General features: G+C 39.4%; 2 protein-coding genes across 7 annotated transcripts; both read right to left on the bottom strand.

Annotated features, from left to right (window-relative positions):
- Positions 1-2,155: 2,155 nt before the first annotated feature.
- On the bottom strand, positions 2,156-5,772 carry gnpnat1 (glucosamine-phosphate N-acetyltransferase 1). 6 transcript variants are annotated; one of them, XM_079666866.1, is made up of 6 exons: positions 5,417-5,772; positions 4,241-4,407; positions 4,020-4,082; positions 3,662-3,789; positions 3,389-3,450; positions 2,156-3,106 (listed from the first exon to the last, which is right to left on the bottom strand). In XM_079666866.1, exons 1-6 carry the CDS (start codon positions 5,623-5,625, stop codon positions 2,941-2,943), a joined length of 795 nt encoding a protein of 264 aa, XP_079522992.1. In that variant the 5' UTR covers positions 5,626-5,772; the 3' UTR covers positions 2,156-2,940. The 6 variants fall into 6 exon arrangements, with proteins under 6 accessions (XP_079522992.1, XP_079522997.1, XP_079522993.1 ...); XM_079666871.1 differs by lacking the exon at positions 5,417-5,772 and adding an exon at positions 5,251-5,400; XM_079666867.1 differs by lacking the exon at positions 5,417-5,772 and adding an exon at positions 4,743-5,136.
- Positions 5,773-6,670: 898 nt separating this feature from the next.
- On the bottom strand, positions 6,671-18,886 carry LOC307030440 (E3 ubiquitin-protein ligase AMFR-like). The gene is made up of 14 exons (XM_079666865.1): positions 18,708-18,886; positions 17,878-18,201; positions 17,687-17,779; positions 16,931-17,095; positions 14,693-14,848; positions 13,991-14,031; positions 13,289-13,421; positions 13,052-13,185; positions 12,805-12,915; positions 12,238-12,434; positions 11,420-11,523; positions 10,811-10,945; positions 9,323-9,513; positions 6,671-8,963 (listed from the first exon to the last, which is right to left on the bottom strand). Exons 2-14 carry the CDS (start codon positions 18,130-18,132, stop codon positions 8,783-8,785), a joined length of 1,896 nt encoding a protein of 631 aa, XP_079522991.1. The 5' UTR covers positions 18,133-18,201; positions 18,708-18,886; the 3' UTR covers positions 6,671-8,782.
- Between the last annotated feature and the right edge of the window lie 620 nt (positions 18,887-19,506).

Raw genomic sequence — 19,506 nt, 5'->3', positions numbered from 1 at the left:
TTTTCCACAGGCCCTGAAAACTGCAGTCATTAAACCGCTCTTAAAAAAATAATAATCTAGATGCTTCAGTAATGAACAATTACAGGCCCATATCAAACCTGCCATTTCTAGGTAAAATCATTGAAAAGGTAGTTTTTCAACAGTTGAGTAATTTCTTGCATTAAATAACTGTTTCAATGGTTTCCGGTCAGGCTTTGGTCCAAACCACAGCACTGAGACTGCTCTTGTAAAGGTCTTCAATGACATCCACTTAAACACAGACAGTGGCAGAACTTCAGTGTTAGTATTATTAGATCTCAGTGCTGCGTTTGACACTGTTGACCACAACATATTACTAGACCGACTGGAAAACTGGGTGGGACTTTCGGAAACAGTTCTAAATTGGTTTGAATCCTACTTAAAGGACAGAAACAACTTTGTTTCTATAGGTAAATACAAATCTGAGTTGACAAATATGACATGTGAGGTTCCTCAAGGCTCCATCTTGGGGCCTCTTCTCTTTAACATCTACATGCTACCACTGGCTCAGATAATGAAAAACAACAAAATAAGTTACCATAGCTATGCGGATAACACCCAAATTTACATAACCATTTTACCAGGAGACTATTCTCCAATTCAAACACTGAGTAAGTGCATTGAACAAATCAATCACTGGATGTGTCACAACTTTTTCCAATTAAACAAAGATAAAACTGATGTAATGGTTTTTGGAGCGTTTAAACAGAACGTTTAAAAGTTAGCGCAGAGCATCAGTCTGCATTGTTCAAAACAACAGATAAAGCCAGAAATCTAGGTGTAGTCGTGGATTGTGACCTTAGTTTCAACAGTCACATTCAAACAGTTACTAAATCAGCCTACTATCACCTAAAGAATATATCTAGGATTAAAAGACTGATGTCACAGCAGGATTTGGAAAAACGTGTCCATGCTTTTATCTTCAGTAGACTGGACTACTGTAATGGTGTCTTCACAGGTCTCACTAAAAAATCTATTAGAAAGCTGCAGCTAATTCAGAACGCTGCTGCTCGAGTCCTCACTAACACTAAGAAAGTGGATCACATCACTCCTGTTCTGAAGTCTTTACACTGGCTTCCTGTGTGTCAAATAATTTATTTCAAAAATATTGCTGCTGGTTTATAAAGCACTGAATGGTTTAGGCCCAAAATACATTTCTGACCTGCTAAATGATGAACCATCCAGATCTCTCAGGTCTTCAGGGACTGGTCTGCTTTCTGTCCCCAGAGTCAGAACTAAACATGGAGAAGCAGCGTTCACTTATGATACAAATATCTGGAACACACTCCCAGAAACCTGCAGGTCCGCTGCAACTCTTACTTTTAAATCCAGGCTGAAGACTTTTTTTTTTGCCGCTGCTTTTAATTGATATATTCATATATTAAACTGCACTGTAATTTTTATTATCTTTGCTTTTTAATGCCATTTTCCTAATTTCTTTCATTTTTGTAAAGCACTTTGAATTGCCTTGTGTTGAGTCCCCCCAAAGGTAGTTAAAGTCATTATTGGGGTTGAAGTCCCCTGCGTGTGCGGTTTTGGTTTCAAGACCCTGGTTCGCGGAGGACACCAAAAAGGTCCTAGAAAAGACAACTTAAAATGAACTAATGGGCATTTAAAGAAAAGAGGAATAGTTTGGCGAAAACTAAAAAGGTACGATGGGGTACAGGAATTAGTTTTGGTTTCAAGAACCTGGTTCACGGAGGACACCAAAAAGGTCCTAGAAAAGACAACTTAAAATGAACTAATGGGCATTTAAAGAAAAGAGGAATAGTTTGGCGAAAACTAAAAAGGTACAATGGGGTACAGGAATTAGTTTTGGTTTCAAGACCCTGGTTCACGGAGGATACCAAAAAAGTCCTAGAAAGACAAGGTAAATTTAACTATGTGCATTTAAAATAAAAAAATCGTTTTGGCGAAAACTAAAAAGGTACCATGGGGTCAGATTATAATTTTTCAAAGGAGGGTTCGTTCAGATGTGTGTATCTCACACTGCACTGTAACTGTGATTCATGTATCTTTGCTTTTAAATGAGTGTTTTTAAATGCCATTTTATATCATTGCTTTTAAATGAGTGTTTCATATAAAACAAATGTGTGTACATTTGAATTAGTAGAAAAATAGGGAAACAAACACAGTAGATCATAGAATATTTTATGTGATTATATCATATTCTGAAAATAAATTACATTAAATATGTACCCCTGTTCTCCAGAATAACAGCATAATGATATAACTTAAATAATAGTCCCTTAATAAAAATCATTTTTTATCCATTTCTCATCACAAAATGTTTCTTTCACACCTGGGATCAAAATTAAAATGTCGACCAAATACAAAACGTTAATTCCTCACCACTGAAATATAAACCTTTTTTTCCCACTAGAAATATTATACATTATAACAGTCTGATATTATTGATTCATGTCTTGTAGTGTTAACACCCTCATTAGTTATCCAGCAACATTACTGTCAAGCATATAGAGCACTTTGTACCAAAGAACATATTATAAAAAGAGACAACTTAAATTTCATCTATAAATCCTAAGCAATTGTATTTACTGGCAATTGGATAAGTCATAAAGATCATTATTTTCTAAGTAAGTTCCCAGAAAACAACTTATTGTTAGAAACACAATGAGAAGACATTTAGAGTAACTGACATTAGTTTCTTCGGATGTTGGATGAAGATGATGGCAGAGCTCCACCCTGGTGAGGTAGCTATGGGTAGCTATGGTTACCAAAGGGGTGGAGGATGGTGTTGTACCGTACGGCTTCAACGCCCATTTATGTTTACTCAGTGTTGAGTTCAGGATCACAACCACTGACTCATCCTTGGCCAGCTCTCCTAATTCTTAAGACATTTTGTTTTGATGTTTCAGCGAGTAGATAAAGGTGTGGTCCATCCCCTCCAAAAATGGAGGTTTAAAGCTTCTGCTGTCCTTCGTTGGGAAATCGACACTGCATGTAAGTCTCATGCGATGCGGTGTAGCCAAACTTTTGGTAGAAAGCCACATTGGTGGGTGAACATTCAAGTGTGATTTTGTAGCATTCCAGTTTTTTGCTGAGAAGAGTAAGAACTGAAACCAACCTACAGGGACAGAGAGAAAACAACAGAGAGGAACATGAAAATAAAGCTCATTAAAATCCTAAATAACTGCATTATGTTTGTGATGTTTGATTTGTGGGACATTACATCACATTGCATTTAGCTGACGCTTTTATCCAAAGCGACTTAAAATAAGTGCATTTGACCAAGAAGATACAAACTTGAAGAAAAAAGAATCATATTAGTACATCAGGTTTCATAGAGCCAAAACATGTCAAGTGCTACTCAACTAGCTTTGACAAAGAGAAGGTTCTCTATACTCACAGTTTACCCAGCTGCTTCCCTCTGCACACGTCACTGACTACTACTTCCTCCACCCGGCCTCTCTACAAATAAAACAGAATAGAGGATATCCATTAAAAACATTATCGTTATTATGCAAATTGAATTTCCAAAGTTACAAGTGAACCAAAAAGTATTTGGAACTTTTCTTATGGTTAGGAACAATGGTGATACTAGTCGCCATTCTGATAACCACTTCATTAATAAGTAACTTCTTTAGAGGAAATTAAAATAGCTTTACGGGATGTAATTTACCTTAGCACAGGAGTGGATGAATTTATGTTCTGTAATCAAGGTGGCTGTGGCAACGATCTGTCTCAGGTTTGTGTCCTCCACCACAACGACGTAGTAGTCTCCTGACTTCTTCATATGATCAAACTTTTCTGGAAGCAATTAGATAATAAACAGTTCACTGATCTTTTCTTACACAGGATTGTATATAAAGTTCTTTTTTTAGGATAAGGGTTCTCTCTCTTCTCAATGTGATCTAATGCATGTCAAATATGTATGTGTTGTGATTGTTTTGGCACAAGATGCAAGTTGGTAACACTTTAGGATTTTAAATATGAAAACTGCAAGTGGTAAATGTAGCATTATGCTAAGCACGACTTACTCGTGAACTGCTCTGGTGTGACGTCCCCCGTTGTGGTGAGTTGAGATAAAACTTTGAAGAATCCTAGAACACAACAACTGTTATTAAATTATATAAATGTAGAATTAAAATATGAAATTCCCAAGATCCTCCATATAGAGTAGGATGCCATGGGACAACAAACATGCTTTCCACATCAAATGTTGGTCTTTAATATGTTGTGTATGCAGTCTTTGACTCACCCCTGTGGAAGTCTGCCGTGCAGAGCGGCCTCAGCACCAGGCCCTCCCCCGGGCTGGAGGGAGAGATGGGGGGAGAGAAAGGGACAGTGTTGCTACTCCAGTCCAGCTCCTGGAGGAGGGAGGGCTCAAAAATTGGAGTCTCGTTTAGCAGCATTCCACAATCTCTTCTACGGAAACACACACAGTAAGTAACCAGTAAGTCCACCAACACACACCCATGACAAATGGTATATGGAAAATACAGGAAATATGACACACAGAATATATCAGCCCATCAGACTGGATTTGTCTGTTCTAAATCACATAGAACTTTGACCTGACAAATAAAGTTTCACTTGGTAAAAAAAGTGTTCATTACTTTACTGCCACACTCCAGGAGTCGATAAGCTAGTTGGACAAGGGAACACTTACATATTAATTTCAATGTTGATCATCTTTCAATAATACATTATAAAGTGATTTCCGTCTTTAGCATTCTGTAAGGTCTGTGCTAAAGCCTGACCTTACAGCATTCATAAATGATTTTCTTTCCAGGATCTGGCCCAGGATATGCAATCTGGAGAGGGACTGTCCTACTAAATGTTTCCTCCTCATCTAAACTATGTAACTATGACTAATGCGTCATAATTCTAGTTTCCATGGCAGCAAAACACAATTACTATAGTTTACCGCGTCATGTTAATTTAAATTAGTTGTATTATTATTATTTGTATCCCCTTCTGATGTAGCCTTTTTACTTTTATTCATTCAAATGGTATGGCTCATATAATTACTATTCAGGGGTTTCCTCCTTCCCTGTGTTTACCTAGAGTAATGTACCTTGTCTAAAATTTGACTCTACTGCTTATATTAAAACATGTTTGTCAAATAAAGTTACACTCCTATGTTTAAAGGGTAATGTTTGTCTGGCTAACGTTAGCATCACACAACAAGTCTAATAACTGTCATTACTCAATGAATTAAGTAGGAAGCTAAACAACTGCATTGATATGTTTTTTTAAGCGTCATACTTTTCTCCTGTGTCCTGTCAAACAGCTTCAAGAAGCCACCTACACATGAGTAAACTATGTATAGCTTAGACAGCGTCAGAGCTGAAGTTCACATAAGCGTCACCCATTCATCCATGGCGCAATCCCCAAAGGCTAATCCGCTAGCTAACTATTTTTAATCACTTACCTGTGGCAAACACACCCGAAAGAAGGTCTTGTAAAGTATTCGCAGAGTGAGATAAATGAATGACAACCGGTGTAGGAGATTAGCTGGTGATACTCCAGTGTGAGGCGTCTTTGAGGACCCACTGTGGACGGACCAGGAAATGGAAAGTGTGATCGCTTCGACTCTTTTTCACCGCACGTTCTCGTTATACACGTGTCGTTCACATTCATTTTTTAGTATGTTTATGGTATAGTATATTAGCCTCCATAGGAATACTTTAATCCGCATTCAGTACGCGTTTTAAGCTGTGTTTTATGATGTTGATATATCAGGACGCCTTCAGATTGGACTAGACAGTATAGGTGACTGTGGAGATGCCTGTTCAGAACTTTGCGAACTTTATTGAATCGCTTAAAACGTGTCCTTTTTGACAGACTTATTACCAGACATCGTTCTTACTGTGATGACAAGCAGGTTTGATACCCGTATATATACCTTCATGTAGCCTATACGTGAAGCACAGGTTGTGTGATCGGGTACGGATCGGGTAGTGACAATAAGCACACGTGGCTGATCTGTTGGCTGCTACTGTTTGCCGATGACGTCAATGCATCAGTAAAAGTACACACCCCTCTCAGATAGTAACTTTTTTATGCATATAACAAGGCAATGCAAGGCAAGTTTATTTATATAGCACAAGTAGGCTATTAACACTGTTATTTGGGATTAACATGTGTTTACAGAAAGCAAGTGTTATTGTTTATGAAGGCAAACATTATATGTGCTGTTTGGTTGTGTTATTGTTAATGTTCTGACTTGTTACCTAATATTCACCAGTACAATAAAATACAAATTCAGCATTCAGTTTTATAGTGATCTAAAATGCAATAAAAATATATTTAAGTTAAATATGCATGTACCTCTTTTAATAAAATGTTTAACAAACTGTATTCCTTATATGTTTTTGTTAACTTTATAAGCATTTCATTAAATAACAAAAATAAAAGTAAACTGATATTAACAGAAACCATTTCATATTTGATCAGACTGATATATGACTAATCAGTCATTTAGTCTGATTGCCTGTCAGAGCACTCACACGTACACATTGGACTAATCAACTCAAAGGTCCAATGTATAAATACTGGCCACTACTCATTGGGAAGGCTTCACTATTACTTATACAATTTGATTTACATTAGCAAAGGTGGTGAACATGAACAAAGCATCAACAAAGGTGGGTTTTGTCTCAATACAAAATATTAAATTACCATGTTTTGTTAAAAAGCTGGAGAAGCTCTGTTTATTAAGTCTTTTGTATTCACATATTTTACAAAAACTACATTTACAGAAATTATCCATAACCGAACAAATCTTGATTTAGGCACAAACATACAGGAAAGCTCAGTCCAAAAAGTTCTGTCATTAATAGTTATGAAAGATAACCAGGAAAATATATCATGGATATTAAACAAAATAGTCCAACTTCTTTTTGTAAATTGTGACAAATTGAAATCTGAAATCAAAAATCCTATACTGTATCATCTTACAACAGCTTCAAAACAAAGAAATAAACACAAAGTAGAAATCACAACACTTCAGCTTTAAGTGGAAGTCTGTGGGCTGTTCTTTGGGATAAGGAAACAAAAGCACTTATTCATGCGCATTTCACCTCACATTGCCCTTGCACTCTTATAACAAAAAATTTAACTTATAACAAACACAGCGTCCATATTTTATGTCCATTGATAACAAACTTCAGATGCAGTGATATTTGACAATACTGGAAAGGATGTGCATCTGCTTTTCATTCATGGCGTGTTGTGTCTTTCCACCCTCCTCCTTCTTCAGCAGCAGCAGCAGCTTGTATTTGGGACTGATGTGATGTGGTTATTTTTCCTATTAATTTGTAATCCTGTGTTCACTGATTGTATTTATTTTAGGTTTAGTTTAATTGTTGGCTTAAGTTAGAGGGAGGGGGCCCAGATCACACGGAGTCTTCCTTCTTCATGTTCATGTTGGCCAGCACCTTGAGTCTTCTGTTAGTAGACTTTACTGTTAGTTATAATGTTTAAAGATTCATTAAGCTACTCTTAATGTCTTTTGGTTATTCTAGGTATTTTTATAAAAGTGATTCTCTTGGGTTGTAACAACTGCACTACTTAAAAATATATTTAAGCAGAGGATGATTATGTCCTTTACTACGAGTTATAAACTAGCATTCCTCAATGTAATTAGTCAAAGGCAGATACGATCATTCAAAAAAACGTTCAGGTAATTAAATATCCAGAACCAATAAGTCAAAAGCTCAGTAAACTTGTTGTCGACTCTTGATTACGTTTTACTGCTAATTCTGCTGCCAAAGCCTCTTGGATGAGTAGCAAAGAGTCTTCCAGCAAGTAGAGCAGTCACAGACCAACAATTTCTACTTGCACTTTCGTTCCAAAATGATGGACACAAATGACCCACGGTTATATTCAGTAGAACATAATATGATCTTATTAAGAGAGAACTGACCATTTTGAGATGCTAGTTAAAGACTGGGAGAACTTGTACAAAATATACTACATCCCGTGTTGCCTATGCATCTCAAGCAAACAGTATTAGAAAAACTAAGATGTACATGTCCACTGTGTGTTAAATAACAAAACTGGTTGCAATGGATGATATTTCACCCTAAATACAGAACCCACGTGGGTCAAAAACACTTTGTCTGCAGCATTATGTTGATAGGAACATTCATATTTGACAGAAAGGCTGAACAATACTAAAGTGACATTCTCTTACTCCAAGGTAAGAAATAAGAACATGTGATTTTGCCTACAGTTAATTCACAGTCGAAACCCATAAAATAATAACGCACAAATACATCAGATGAGTTTCTCCACTCAGAATACGTAGCTGTTCGCCATTAGCAAAACAAGTGAAAATAAAGTCTGATAAAAGGAAAACAAACAAAGACCCAAATAGCTTTTACCTAGTAAAGACACCTTCAAAGCCCTTCTCTCTGAATGCAAAGCATGCTGATTTCTGACAGCCAGTCCTAAATGTGACTCCCTGCTGAAGCTGGTGGTTCAATGTGTGGCACGTGAATAAAGGGCAATGCACCCTTGCATTTCTTGACTTGCACCCATCGATTGATATAATGTTCCAAACACTCTGGAATCAGTAATGCAGAGGCCATTCACAATAGTCCCACCTTATTAAGGCAGCTCGAAACAGTCCAAAGGCCATGTTAGCAATGCTTTTTAATTATGGTTTTGAATAGTTGATAACCACTGACTGTATACCAAATGGAGCAGGGTTGAAATAGCTCTGTCTGTGCCTCTTGTGATGATGATGATGATGATGATGTGGTAGACTCTCCTGCTGAAAACAATCTGTGCCTCAGGGTTCTGGGTCTTGTTGACTCTGCATGCGTCTCTCTGCAGCTGCTGCCATGGTTCTACGTCTCAACGTAGTCAAGTTCAATTCTGGACCAGTGTCCTCCTCTTCCTCCTCCTCCTCTTCCTCCTCCAGTTCAGGCAAATCCACGTCCGGATCCTCTGGACTGTTGTACATATATCTCCTAGAAGGGAGTAATAAACAACATACAGCATGATCATGGGAACAGAACATGGGTTTGTTTTTTTTAAGGGGAAAAAGGCAACCATAAATGTCTACCAGTTGTGAACAGAGGTTCTACTTATTAGTCGTGTACAGATGAGCTATTCTGGTAGCCAAACAAAGACGGCTTTTAAATTGTTTTAGGTGTCTGTTCCTTCCACAGACCAAGACAAACTCGACCCCCACAAAGAAGGGTCTATTTCCCAAAACACAATTTCTACAGCTGAGCTACGATGCATAATCACAGTCACATTAAATATGTAACCATAGCCAAGCAGCACATTCTATGAGTTATAAAATAAGCAGTGTGTATGTCCCAACCTGCGAGCCTGCTGGACCATCTCTTCTTTCCTCTGCCTCAACATCTTCTGCCTCTCCTCAGCCGACTTAGAGAAGCGACTCCCTCTGACCTCCATGGTTTCCGCCTCACTGAGGCCCGGCTCAGCTGCCTCACTGGACCCCTCCTGCCCATTAGACTCAGAGTTCAGCTGTGAAGGGGCACGCTCTATTGCCTGATGAAAGAAACAAATACTTTATTATGTGACAAATTGTTGCAATCTGCCTTTAGGTCAGTGGTCGCCAACCAGTCGATCGCGAGTGTGGTGCGGGTAGATCGCGGACAGTTACAAAAAAAAGTAACAAAAGAAAGAAAAAGAAAATTAAAATAATAATGTTTGAAAAATACGTTTTTAGATGTAAAGCTATCATCCACCACCCCGTTAGCAGGTGCCACTTGATTGACGTATATTTGAGACACCTCAATAATATAATACATTAACCGTGCTTTACGTGAACCTCATCATGACACAAGAGACGACGGCAGGACTGTAATTTCCCGTGTTCAGTGAACGCAACAGAGGCAACACACCAGACCAATCAGAGAGTTGCATGGAAATACACGTGTGCTTGTGTCATTCAAGCTCGGCTCTGTGTGTGTGTGGCGATAGCGCATTTAGTGTGATAGAGAGGGAGAGAGAGAGTGAGAGAGGGAGAGAGAGAGGGAGGGAGGGAGAGAGAGAGGGAGGGAGGGAGAGAGAGGGACCGGTGCTAGCAGGGACCGTGATGTTAGCATCTGGTTAGCTAGCTGCACTAACGGTCATAAGGAGCTGTTTCCACAACAAGCTGGAGGAGAGTCGTCTCCTGTCAGACTGAGGGGCTCAGGTGAGCTAAAGGACTCTCTGAGTGTTTAGAACAGTTTTGTCACAAATTATTCAAAAGATTATTTCCGCGGCACACCTTCATATGATCATTATAGTTATACCAACAATAAGAGAATACATGAAAAACAGGTATGAAATAGCCTACTACTGTATATGGCAGTAAAACAAGAATACAGTTTAATGTGATTTGTAAAATATCCATAAAGAAAAAGAAAATCTGTTTACAGTTCTGTCTCATATGGGTGCTGAGAGAGGTATCCATAGATCTCTTCATGTTGCTCTCAAAGTGCACCAGATTGATGCTTTCAACTTCAATATTTAAAAAAAAATCTTCCCTGGGGAGCATCCCCCCGGACCCCCCTTGAGAAGGTGAGGTCCGCCCCCCAATAGCACTTTACCCTTGCCTATATGCCGTGAGCTGATTATGGAGCCTTCATTGTAACAGTAATTCAGATGCAAATAGCCGATATAAAAGGCCTCAAATTGGAAGCATTGTCTGGGCCGTCTTTTTCACTCAATTCTGCAATAGGTAGATCTCGCCTTTCACCTAGGCCGAGGTCGGTGATCTTGGGCTTAAAAAGGTTGGTGACCACTGCTTTAGGTAAACCAAAGGGAAGTCAAACAGAGATCCAAGAAATATTTGACTGACCTGTGTCGGGAAAGGCACCTGGATGCGTCCCTCCAGGATGTTGTCAGTGGTGACCTCCACAGAGCGGGTCAACTGCAGATCCTGCATCACCAGGTAGGGGGGCACCTGAGGGAACATCTCCTGGATCTGATGGGCCTGATGACCACAAGGTTCATCAAACATTAAAAAAGCAATAGGGACATTATTTAGAGAGTGATTATTGGAGATGGAAAACTTTGTTGTGACTTGAAAAAATGAAAGAAACGGGTCTGAAACATACAGTATACATGATTTTTTAGGTATAAAGCGGTTTACATTTTCACTTAAATACCCTTAGCATCTTTTGTAACCAACAGTTTTCAAATGACTCAGTTGATTAAATAAAGTTGTTATCTCTGTGTCAACACGCATTAACCAGGAAGTCAAATAAGGGTCATGGTAGAAAACCCAGGCAACATTGGCTACTTATAAAACAGACAGACAGGGAGTAGAGAGTGACTAATTGATGACAGAACTGGATTTATGCAAATCAACTATACCAAAACCAAATACGTGGCCTCAAATTGCTATCTGTGTATCGCCTCTCATAAAACCAACAAGAATGTCAACAGACTGTAAACATGAACTCACCATGGCCATGAGCTGAGAGTTGTTGGCCTGAGCAATGCCCAAGATATTGGTGGTGTGCATTACTTCCACCGAGAAGCTGGGCAGCCAGCTGGCAATGCGAGATCCTGCAAGAGAATGAATGGATTTTAGAATGTATTGTCATTCACAGCCTGATAAGGTAAGGTCACTTCCACAACACCTTCCTTAGGCGCTTTCACACCAAGTACTTTTCCCAGGAATAGTTCCCGGAACTATCTAGTAATTCGCGTTCAGCCATTCACACCGGAATAAGTCCCTGAGGGAGGATTAAGCAAATGAAGCCGCTGACGTCACTTCTTCTTCTTCTGCTTTGGGTTTACTGGCAGGCAACAACTTCACGGCGTATACTGCCCCCCGAAGTCCCGGAGCCCCCCCGGACTCCGGGACTTTGGGTGGTAGTAAATCGCCACCCGAAGCCCCGGGTAAATCACCGGAAGCGCGACACCTCCTCATCACTACACCGATCCCATGTTTTATTTTGTGTTGCCATAAGTTATTCTCTCTCCGTTGGTGCGCTGGGCTAATGCTAATGCTAATAATGCTAATGCAAGGAAATAAAATGGTGGCTTCGCAAAAACTTTTCAGAGTTTTACGGGGCGTGGTTTGCAATTCGCCCAGCCAATCAGAAATTGGAACCTTTTTCTCCCAGGAAAGTACCTGCTCTCTAGCAGGGACTAAAAAGGGGTGAAAAGGTTCCCTGGTGTGAACGCAACATCGCAGGAACTATCGGAACTATTTCTGGGAAAAGTACGGGAAAAGTACTCCGGTGTGAAAGCGCCTCTTGTGTGTGACAGACTCACCATCAAAGTGGAAGAAGTGATTGTGGTGGTTGATGTGTGGTCTGGCCTCTGGAGCGGCTCCTACGGGGCCGATGTTGTCTTCCAAGCCCGCGCCTGGCTGCTGGCCTCTCGCCGGGGCCCCGTCCCCATTGATGTTCAGGGATGTCCGGCATGTTGGACAGGAGGTGTCCTGTTCGAGCCATGAGCGCAAACAAGAGCTGGAAACACAACCACAATTCGCTAATGTTATAATGGAATTTCTCTGCATAGAACCTGACATTATTTAAGGTATCAAAACAAGTCTTCTATAGCTTAACATCAGAATGTGTGCAGGGAAGCTTAAACTGGTATAATGAGAGGGCAGGAGATATATATCCAAACAAAAAATATCTTATAAAAGCTAATACAAGTTCCACAGTCGCTTCTGTTTTGGGAACTAACCAAATGAAGGATACTTTATTCAGGGATGGTATATCCAGTTGCCTACAATTCCTTTAGCCTCTCCTTCAGCCATCTTTATTCTGTAAGCTATGTAGGAAGCCAGTTTAAGTCCAAGCAGGGATGCTGCTTAAAAAAAAAACATGTTACTTGTGGAAGAGATGGCCACAGGGTAGTCTGCGTGCGGTCAACATGGTATCCCAGCAGATGGCACAGTCATCGTCATTAGCTGTCAGCTCCTCTGCAGTTGCCACGGCAAATCTGCAAAGATAAAAATAAGAGTACATAATGATGAAACAGTTGGTGGTCGATGGATTTATGAGAAACAATTGAACTATACCAACAAAAAACTACAAAACAATGACATAAAAATGCAATCAAATATATATATTATTACCTGGCCTCCATGTTGTTGATGACACGAAGGTAGTTCTTGTGTCTGCGGACACGGCGCTGGACCTCGTGGAAGAGATACCGCAGCTGCATGAAGATCACCAAGCTAGCCATGGACAGCCAGATGTTTCCAAAGAGCTAATGATACAGAATGATTAAAGATTGAGAGTAATACATGAGAGAGGGGCAGATGAAATGATGATGACGCTACATAGAGACACATGCTTCACTTTTGTCTTACCAGCATATGGATATGATGCATCAGGTCCAGGAAGAGCATAGCCAGCTCCATAACGAAGTCAGTGTAATAGACATATGTGCCCTTATTCTCCCAGGTCCCTGGATGGTTCAGATCCCACAGATGAATAGAATATCTGCGGTGACATGTATAACTCTGTCAGGCCATAACACTGGTGATATTTAAACTGAATGGTGGTGATACAGCCTTTAACGTGAATGGGAATTATAAATTCATAAAAGCAATGTTGCCATCAGAAGCTGCAAACTAACATCTCAGGATAACTAACAAGAAGAAAGACTAACATCTGTTTAACAGCGTTATGCCAGTATGCTTGGTTTGAAATATTCAAACAACAACATATGGTGTGTAGAGACACATGTTAACACAAACCAAGAGAAGAACGTAAAATCAATGTATTTTTCATTGATAAAGTAATGCAGTCTGTACGTTTTAACGTTAGATAAATCCGTAAGTATATATGCGCACCGCGGCCGATTAGATTTGTATCCGCTGCTCTTATAATCCCAGCCACTCTCTTTGGGACAAAGAAGCCTTTCACACTAGTGTAATAGAACCAGAGAAAAACAAGGGCACGACTAACATTAGCCCCTAATTCTAAATCTGCACAGTCTATCTCATCTGCAGTGCTGCAGCATGCTCACGTGCATGCATGTAATATAAGGAGCCTTTGAAGGGACTTACCGCATGATGACATGCCCAGTGCGTACAGTCACAAGCAGACACTGAGGAGAAAAAGGACATAATGGTAGTCAATGTTCCATAGAGATATTGATAAAGATCCCAAATATTACATTTCAGCGGGGGATTAAAAAAACTCAACAATTAAAAAGGAAATTAAAGGAATACATTAGGTAAAGGTGCAGAGTTAATGTGTGTATTTATAAAAACTAAACCTCTCTTTTTAAACGTGTTCCTTTATGGAGACTTCTGCAGCTTCTGGATCAAGTAAATACTACTTTTCCACCAGAGATTATGCCTTGTCATAGCAGACAAAGCAGTTGTTACTGAGAGCATTAGGGATTGTCCCAGAGCCCCCAGAGCCATGCTCCTGAGCTGGCATGCTCAAAACTGGGTCACTGGCACACATCAAATGAAATGCAACCACTATACATATTTTAAATGAAAACTAAGCTTTTCCTGCTTTATTGTCCTATTGTTTTCTAAAAAACATGTTTGCAGTATTGCACATGAAACACACATACAGATTGTCCAAGGCTCATTTGAGACATAAGTTAAAATAACAATTGTTGACATAAACTGATACATCTTTAAGAAATATATAGTCCTAACCTGAAGCTTCATTTATATGAGCCCTCAATCATCCTGCCTTTGTCCATACCTAGGACACCCACTTTTCTACAGTTGTGTCTCCTTGTTTCTCACCTCTGCTGCCATAAAGCTGAAGGTGTGCATGCCATGAGAAGCTCCCAGCAGACCCCCACAGCCAATGGCCAGACCACAACAGTCCAACAGCAGGGAGACCAGCAGACAAAGCACTCGCACATGGCTGTTCATGGGAGTGGAGGGGGAGAACGACAGCTGCAGGGAAGAAAATTTGAATTATGAGTCAAAGTTTATTCATTACATCCAAATATTTGTATTGTCTTTTCAGAGAGCTTGTGATGGTTTATGAGGGTCTGTTAGAACTAGGGTTGCAAAGCGGCGGAAAGTTTCCGGTAAATTCCATGGGAAGCTAAACTGGGGAATTTTGGAAATATTCGATGCAAAATTAAACAAAAAAAAAACCATGACATTTCAACATATATTTTTTTTTAAGTAGAACAGAACAAGTTTTAATTATTTTATTCAACAATTATTTGTTTCATTGAAGAACGAAAACAGGAATGTTGAGTTAAATGTTACTCATCCACCCCAACCCCACTCATTAAAAAATGAACAAAAAGTCACACCCCATCCAAAGATCCTCACAAAGTCCAATTCAAAATGTTAAATGAAAAGAGCCCTTCTCCCTCCAAAAAGTCCCATTAAACATGCAAATCTTCCTTCAAGCAATCCTCTGCATTTTGGCTAAACCCTTTCAGTCAACGGGCTCTTCCTGGGCCTCACACTCTGAGTCTTCCTCTTCAGTGTCACTGTCCAGCCTTGTTGAGGATGGCTCTGTGTTCGGTTCAAAGAGCCTTATAGGTTTGATGGCAAACTGTTTAATGAAATGGTAAAACTCACAAGAATATTCCTATTAAATAATTAATTAAGCCAGCATAGAATTGTTGTTGGGTTAAACCTGCTCTCATGCACACACAAGCCTTAGTATTGTGCCCATTAACTAAGAAAGGCTGTAAAGCGAAATAGAACATTGTTTATAGGCAATATAATACAATCTAGGAAGTAAGTTAAAGGAAAAAAACAGGTACCATCAATCCAAGCACATTGACAAACCCATATCTCTATGATCTTTAGAAGTTTTACCTACAAGCGTCATCCTGACCCAAAAAGCTAGAACCACACGCACAGTAAGGAAGACAGCTGTGCGAACACAACTGACAGACCTCGACGGAAATACAACATGCAAAATGCATAGAGTCAAAGCTAAGATGCAAAACCGAACACTTCCAGACAGTTACGCTCTTAAACAAACAACCATGTGTAGTAAAGGACACAGTCACCAAACGGTACATTTTGACAGCATTGAGTCAGCATTACATCACAGGCAGCATACCCACTTAATGCCCATTTTAAATGTCACTGCTTGTAAGGAGGACGATTACATTTGATATTTTGTTTACCCCAACATGCAGACCACAATCGGATACGGGGACGTGCCAATCAGCGCCCTCACATGCCAGTGAAAGGAACTATTTTTAGATTCAAAGCTGAGGAGAGTCTAGTTACTGTCAGACCTTTAGAGGACACTCCCCACACCTTTCAAAAAGACCACTTTATAAAAGTACCTGTAGGTGTTCGTCAATGCCAGGCTTATAGCTACCTTCCAATGAGGTTTACTGAGTAGAATAAATAGGAACAGGTTTCAAACAGGGACATGTAGACCTGTCTATTAAACCCTATCACTCATTTATTGCATTTCTTCACTTTTTAAACAAGATTTGGAGTTATTTGTTTAATGTATGGATCTCTATGTTTTCTTGATGACATAGCTACTTCCAATGCCTCCAAGTCATTGGTAAACTGTGTATAACTGACATTTCTAAAAGTAACCTTTGTGTCCCGTCTGAACAAATAACAGCTCTGTAGCAGAAAAAACAGCCCCCATGACAACAGTGAGATGTTTGCTTGAAATGCAGAAAGGAAACACTTTAAAGAGCTTTAAGATTCCAAAAAAGGCATCCATGTATGATAAATGTTTTTTACTTTTAGTGGGCCATCCAGAAATATCGTGCATTGTCTAATATGTTATTGATAATACTGTTGTTTTGTATTGTAGAGTAATTAGTTGGTTGGTACAATATCATTACTTGTTGTAACTCTTCTAAATTGGATTGGATCAAACATTGGATGAAACATCATTTATTCATAATTCCAATAGTTTAATGAACGTGGTGTCTTGTCCTGGTTCAGATTACCATACCCTCTAGCCATAAACCATGGTTAGGGGCACTGAAATAAGTCAGAAGAAGAAAACAATGTTATATTTAAATGACTTACATATTCAAATCTGTCTTTGCAGAGTTGCACCATGAGGTGGAGAAAGACCAGGGCGGAGAACCATAAACACCACATGACCACCTCCTCCACTGTCTGCACGTTCAATACGCCAAAGATGAAAATGAACTTGTAGAAGATGAAGTTCCAGAACTTGTCTTTCAGGTGCTGAGGAATAGACAAAAACATAAAATTAGATGCATTTCTCTGGCAGGTCTACACAGCGGCATGAAAGTAGTTTCAATCATCATCTTAAGGCAAAACATGTGAAACTCCTGCATCTAGAGGTCTGTCTTTCAAATAGTAATAAAAGACAGAGTTTGGTAATGCCTTGAAGCAGAAGGTATGTGGAATCATGATTGTCTTCACCACCATTTCCATAGTTGCTTGGCTCTGCAAGGTAAACAATCTGTATTTCCCCAGCAGACGAAGAGGCTGCAAGCTTATCAGAAATGTTTGCCAAGTTTGTTTTTTAAATAAGGTAAAATCCAGACATTGAATGACCAAGATCCTTTATCCATTTAACATCTATAGTTAAATGACCAAGATCTATAAAGTGTATCATAAAAATGTGGCTTATAAGTGGACAAAAACTCCATTAACTACAACTACTGGTACCGTGACTAACAGTGGAGATATTATTTAACATGTTTTAAACATTGGGAATAACTTAACTAACGAAATAAATAACTAGTTTGTCATTTGTATACATTAAAATGCAATAATTTAACATAGTATATTTTTCACACATTAACTCACCTGCTTCTCACTGACTCTGAGCGGGCCGAAAACCATAAACTGAATCATTTTAGCTATTAACATCAAAGAACAGCAGAATGTGTTAACCAAGACCTGGAGGAGGACAGAGAATATAGTCACAATTAGTTTTCATAAGAAACACATAATCTAATTTAGCCATTAATAGTTAAAGGCTAGGTGACAGTACTCACCCACACAAAGAGACTGTCAGTGACAAGATACCACAGGACAGTGGTTGCCAGTTCTGTGTTAGTAATATCATTGTTTAGATGTTCAAGATCCACATCAGGGGCAGCTGGTGTTTCGTCTGGTTCCAAGACCCCAAAGCCCGGGTCTGTCACAGTGGTGTAGGCACTAAAGATGCTGCCAGCAAGCAAAGCCAAACTCAGGGCAGTGTAGGTCTGCAGGCTGGGCCAAGGAAACCTCTCCAAAAACAGCAGAGGCATTGCAGTGTTTGCGGCCCACTTATCAACTTATAAAAATGGTGTGTGTCCCGAACCAAGAACTCGAAGAACCTGCGGAAGTGAGTTAGTTAGCTAAAATTGGCAAAAGTTGCGTACCTTTGATACATGCAAATGAGTTAGAATACGATCCTGGTTAACTCATGTTAATAAGTGATTTGAAATGAATGACACTATTTTGTTACTCGTTTCCAAGAAGCTATAAGACTCACGTTAGCTAGCCGCATACGTTAACATACGTTGCTGTCAGTTGTCAAGCAATGCTAACTTCTCGTTAGCTCAGTACAGTTGGTAAAGGTGGACCTTTTTTTAAATTGTCTTTAGTGAAACGTCAAAGGTGAAATCAGTCAAACAACATGAAAAGCAGTAACTTAAACTAACTGACATTAATACCCCCAGTTTCTATAGTGTAAAATACATGTAACGCAAACAAATAGGAGTTCACGCCCCGTAACATTAGCTATTTACATGGCTACGTTACCTAATTCTAGCTAACATTAGCAACGTAGCTAGCCTCTGTTAAACACCAGACAACACACTAATACTACATCGTCACTCACAGTTTTAAACTTATTTAGTTAAACAGAATATCCAGTGTCCCTCGCTGTATCCATCCAGTGCTGTGCTTTTAGTGCAGCTGCACCGAGAGCGTCGTAGTTGTCAACATCGTCATGTTTTTATTTAATGGAGAAGGCAGCTGACTGAGAGAAAGCCTTCTTCTTCTACGAGGTTTAACGCTTTTACTGCCCTCTTCTGGACTGGGAAGGGCCCTCAGATTTTGAGATACCCCTACCCGAGGTAGAACAAAGGACCACAATGATTTTTCTTATCTTTAGGGTCTCCCATTAATTAAATAGATTGTTGTCAAATTTTATTTTGGGGGGAAAAACGTTTTTTTGGTTGTTCTTTAGAACTACCCCAATCCCTGAAAAAGAGCCAAATTAGACCAGGCCGAATGTGGGGATGGTGACTAAAAAGCCCATAACTTGAGTGACAACTCTTTTCCTCTTCAGATTTGCTGAGGTATGAACCAGGTGGCTGTCCTACATCACCAAATAGTCAGACAATTATTTAACTAAAACAAATACTGAATTATAGTCCTGTAAACTTAGCTTTAGTTTAGACGGAAATTGTACTTTTTGGTGATAGGAACATAGGACTCAATCACTTCTCTCATTTATCAGAAAAACAGAAATCCCTAAAAAATATACCATTACTGAATTGTCTAGGTGCTATTGAACACTAACCAGTAGTTGTATGGAAATATCTGGTACAGTTCTATTTCAAATGAGATTGCTTTAGACATAGGCCTAGCTCTTCTCTGAGAGTCAAATTCCGAATGGGGGATAAGTGGCACAA

The sequence above is a fragment of the Notothenia rossii genome, assembly GCF_949606895.1.
Source record: "Notothenia rossii genome assembly, chromosome: 2".
NCBI classification, from domain to species: Eukaryota; Metazoa; Chordata; class Actinopteri; order Perciformes; family Nototheniidae; genus Notothenia; species Notothenia rossii.
The sequence above is the reverse complement of the archived record's forward strand: the minus strand, read 5'-3'. Positions and strand labels throughout refer to the sequence as shown.

What these genes read in the sequence shown, in the direction of transcription:
- LOC307030440 (XM_079666865.1), bottom strand. Translation starts at nt 18,132, where the DNA reads ATGCCTCTGCTGTTTTTGGAGAGGTTTCCTTGGCCCAGCCTGCAGACC. An exon ending in TCAGAGTCAGTGAGAAGCAG is followed by an intron (nt 17,096 to 17,686) that starts GTGAGTTAATGT and finishes TCTATTCCTCAG; the next exon opens with CACCTGAAAGACAAGTTCTG. An exon ending in TGTGGCCATCTCTTCCACAA is followed by an intron (nt 12,435 to 12,804) that starts GTAACATGTTTT and finishes TTGTGTTTCCAG; the next exon opens with CTCTTGTTTGCGCTCATGGC.
- gnpnat1 (XM_079666866.1), bottom strand. Translation starts at nt 5,625, where the DNA reads ATGAATGTGAACGACACGTGTATAACGAGAACGTGCGGTGAAAAAGAG. An exon ending in TTCGGGTGTGTTTGCCACAG is followed by an intron (nt 4,408 to 5,416) that starts GTAAGTGATTAA and finishes GTGTTTCCGTAG; the next exon opens with AAGAGATTGTGGAATGCTGC. An exon ending in CACGGCAGACTTCCACAGGG is followed by an intron (nt 4,083 to 4,240) that starts GTGAGTCAAAGA and finishes GTTGTGTTCTAG; the next exon opens with GATTCTTCAAAGTTTTATCT.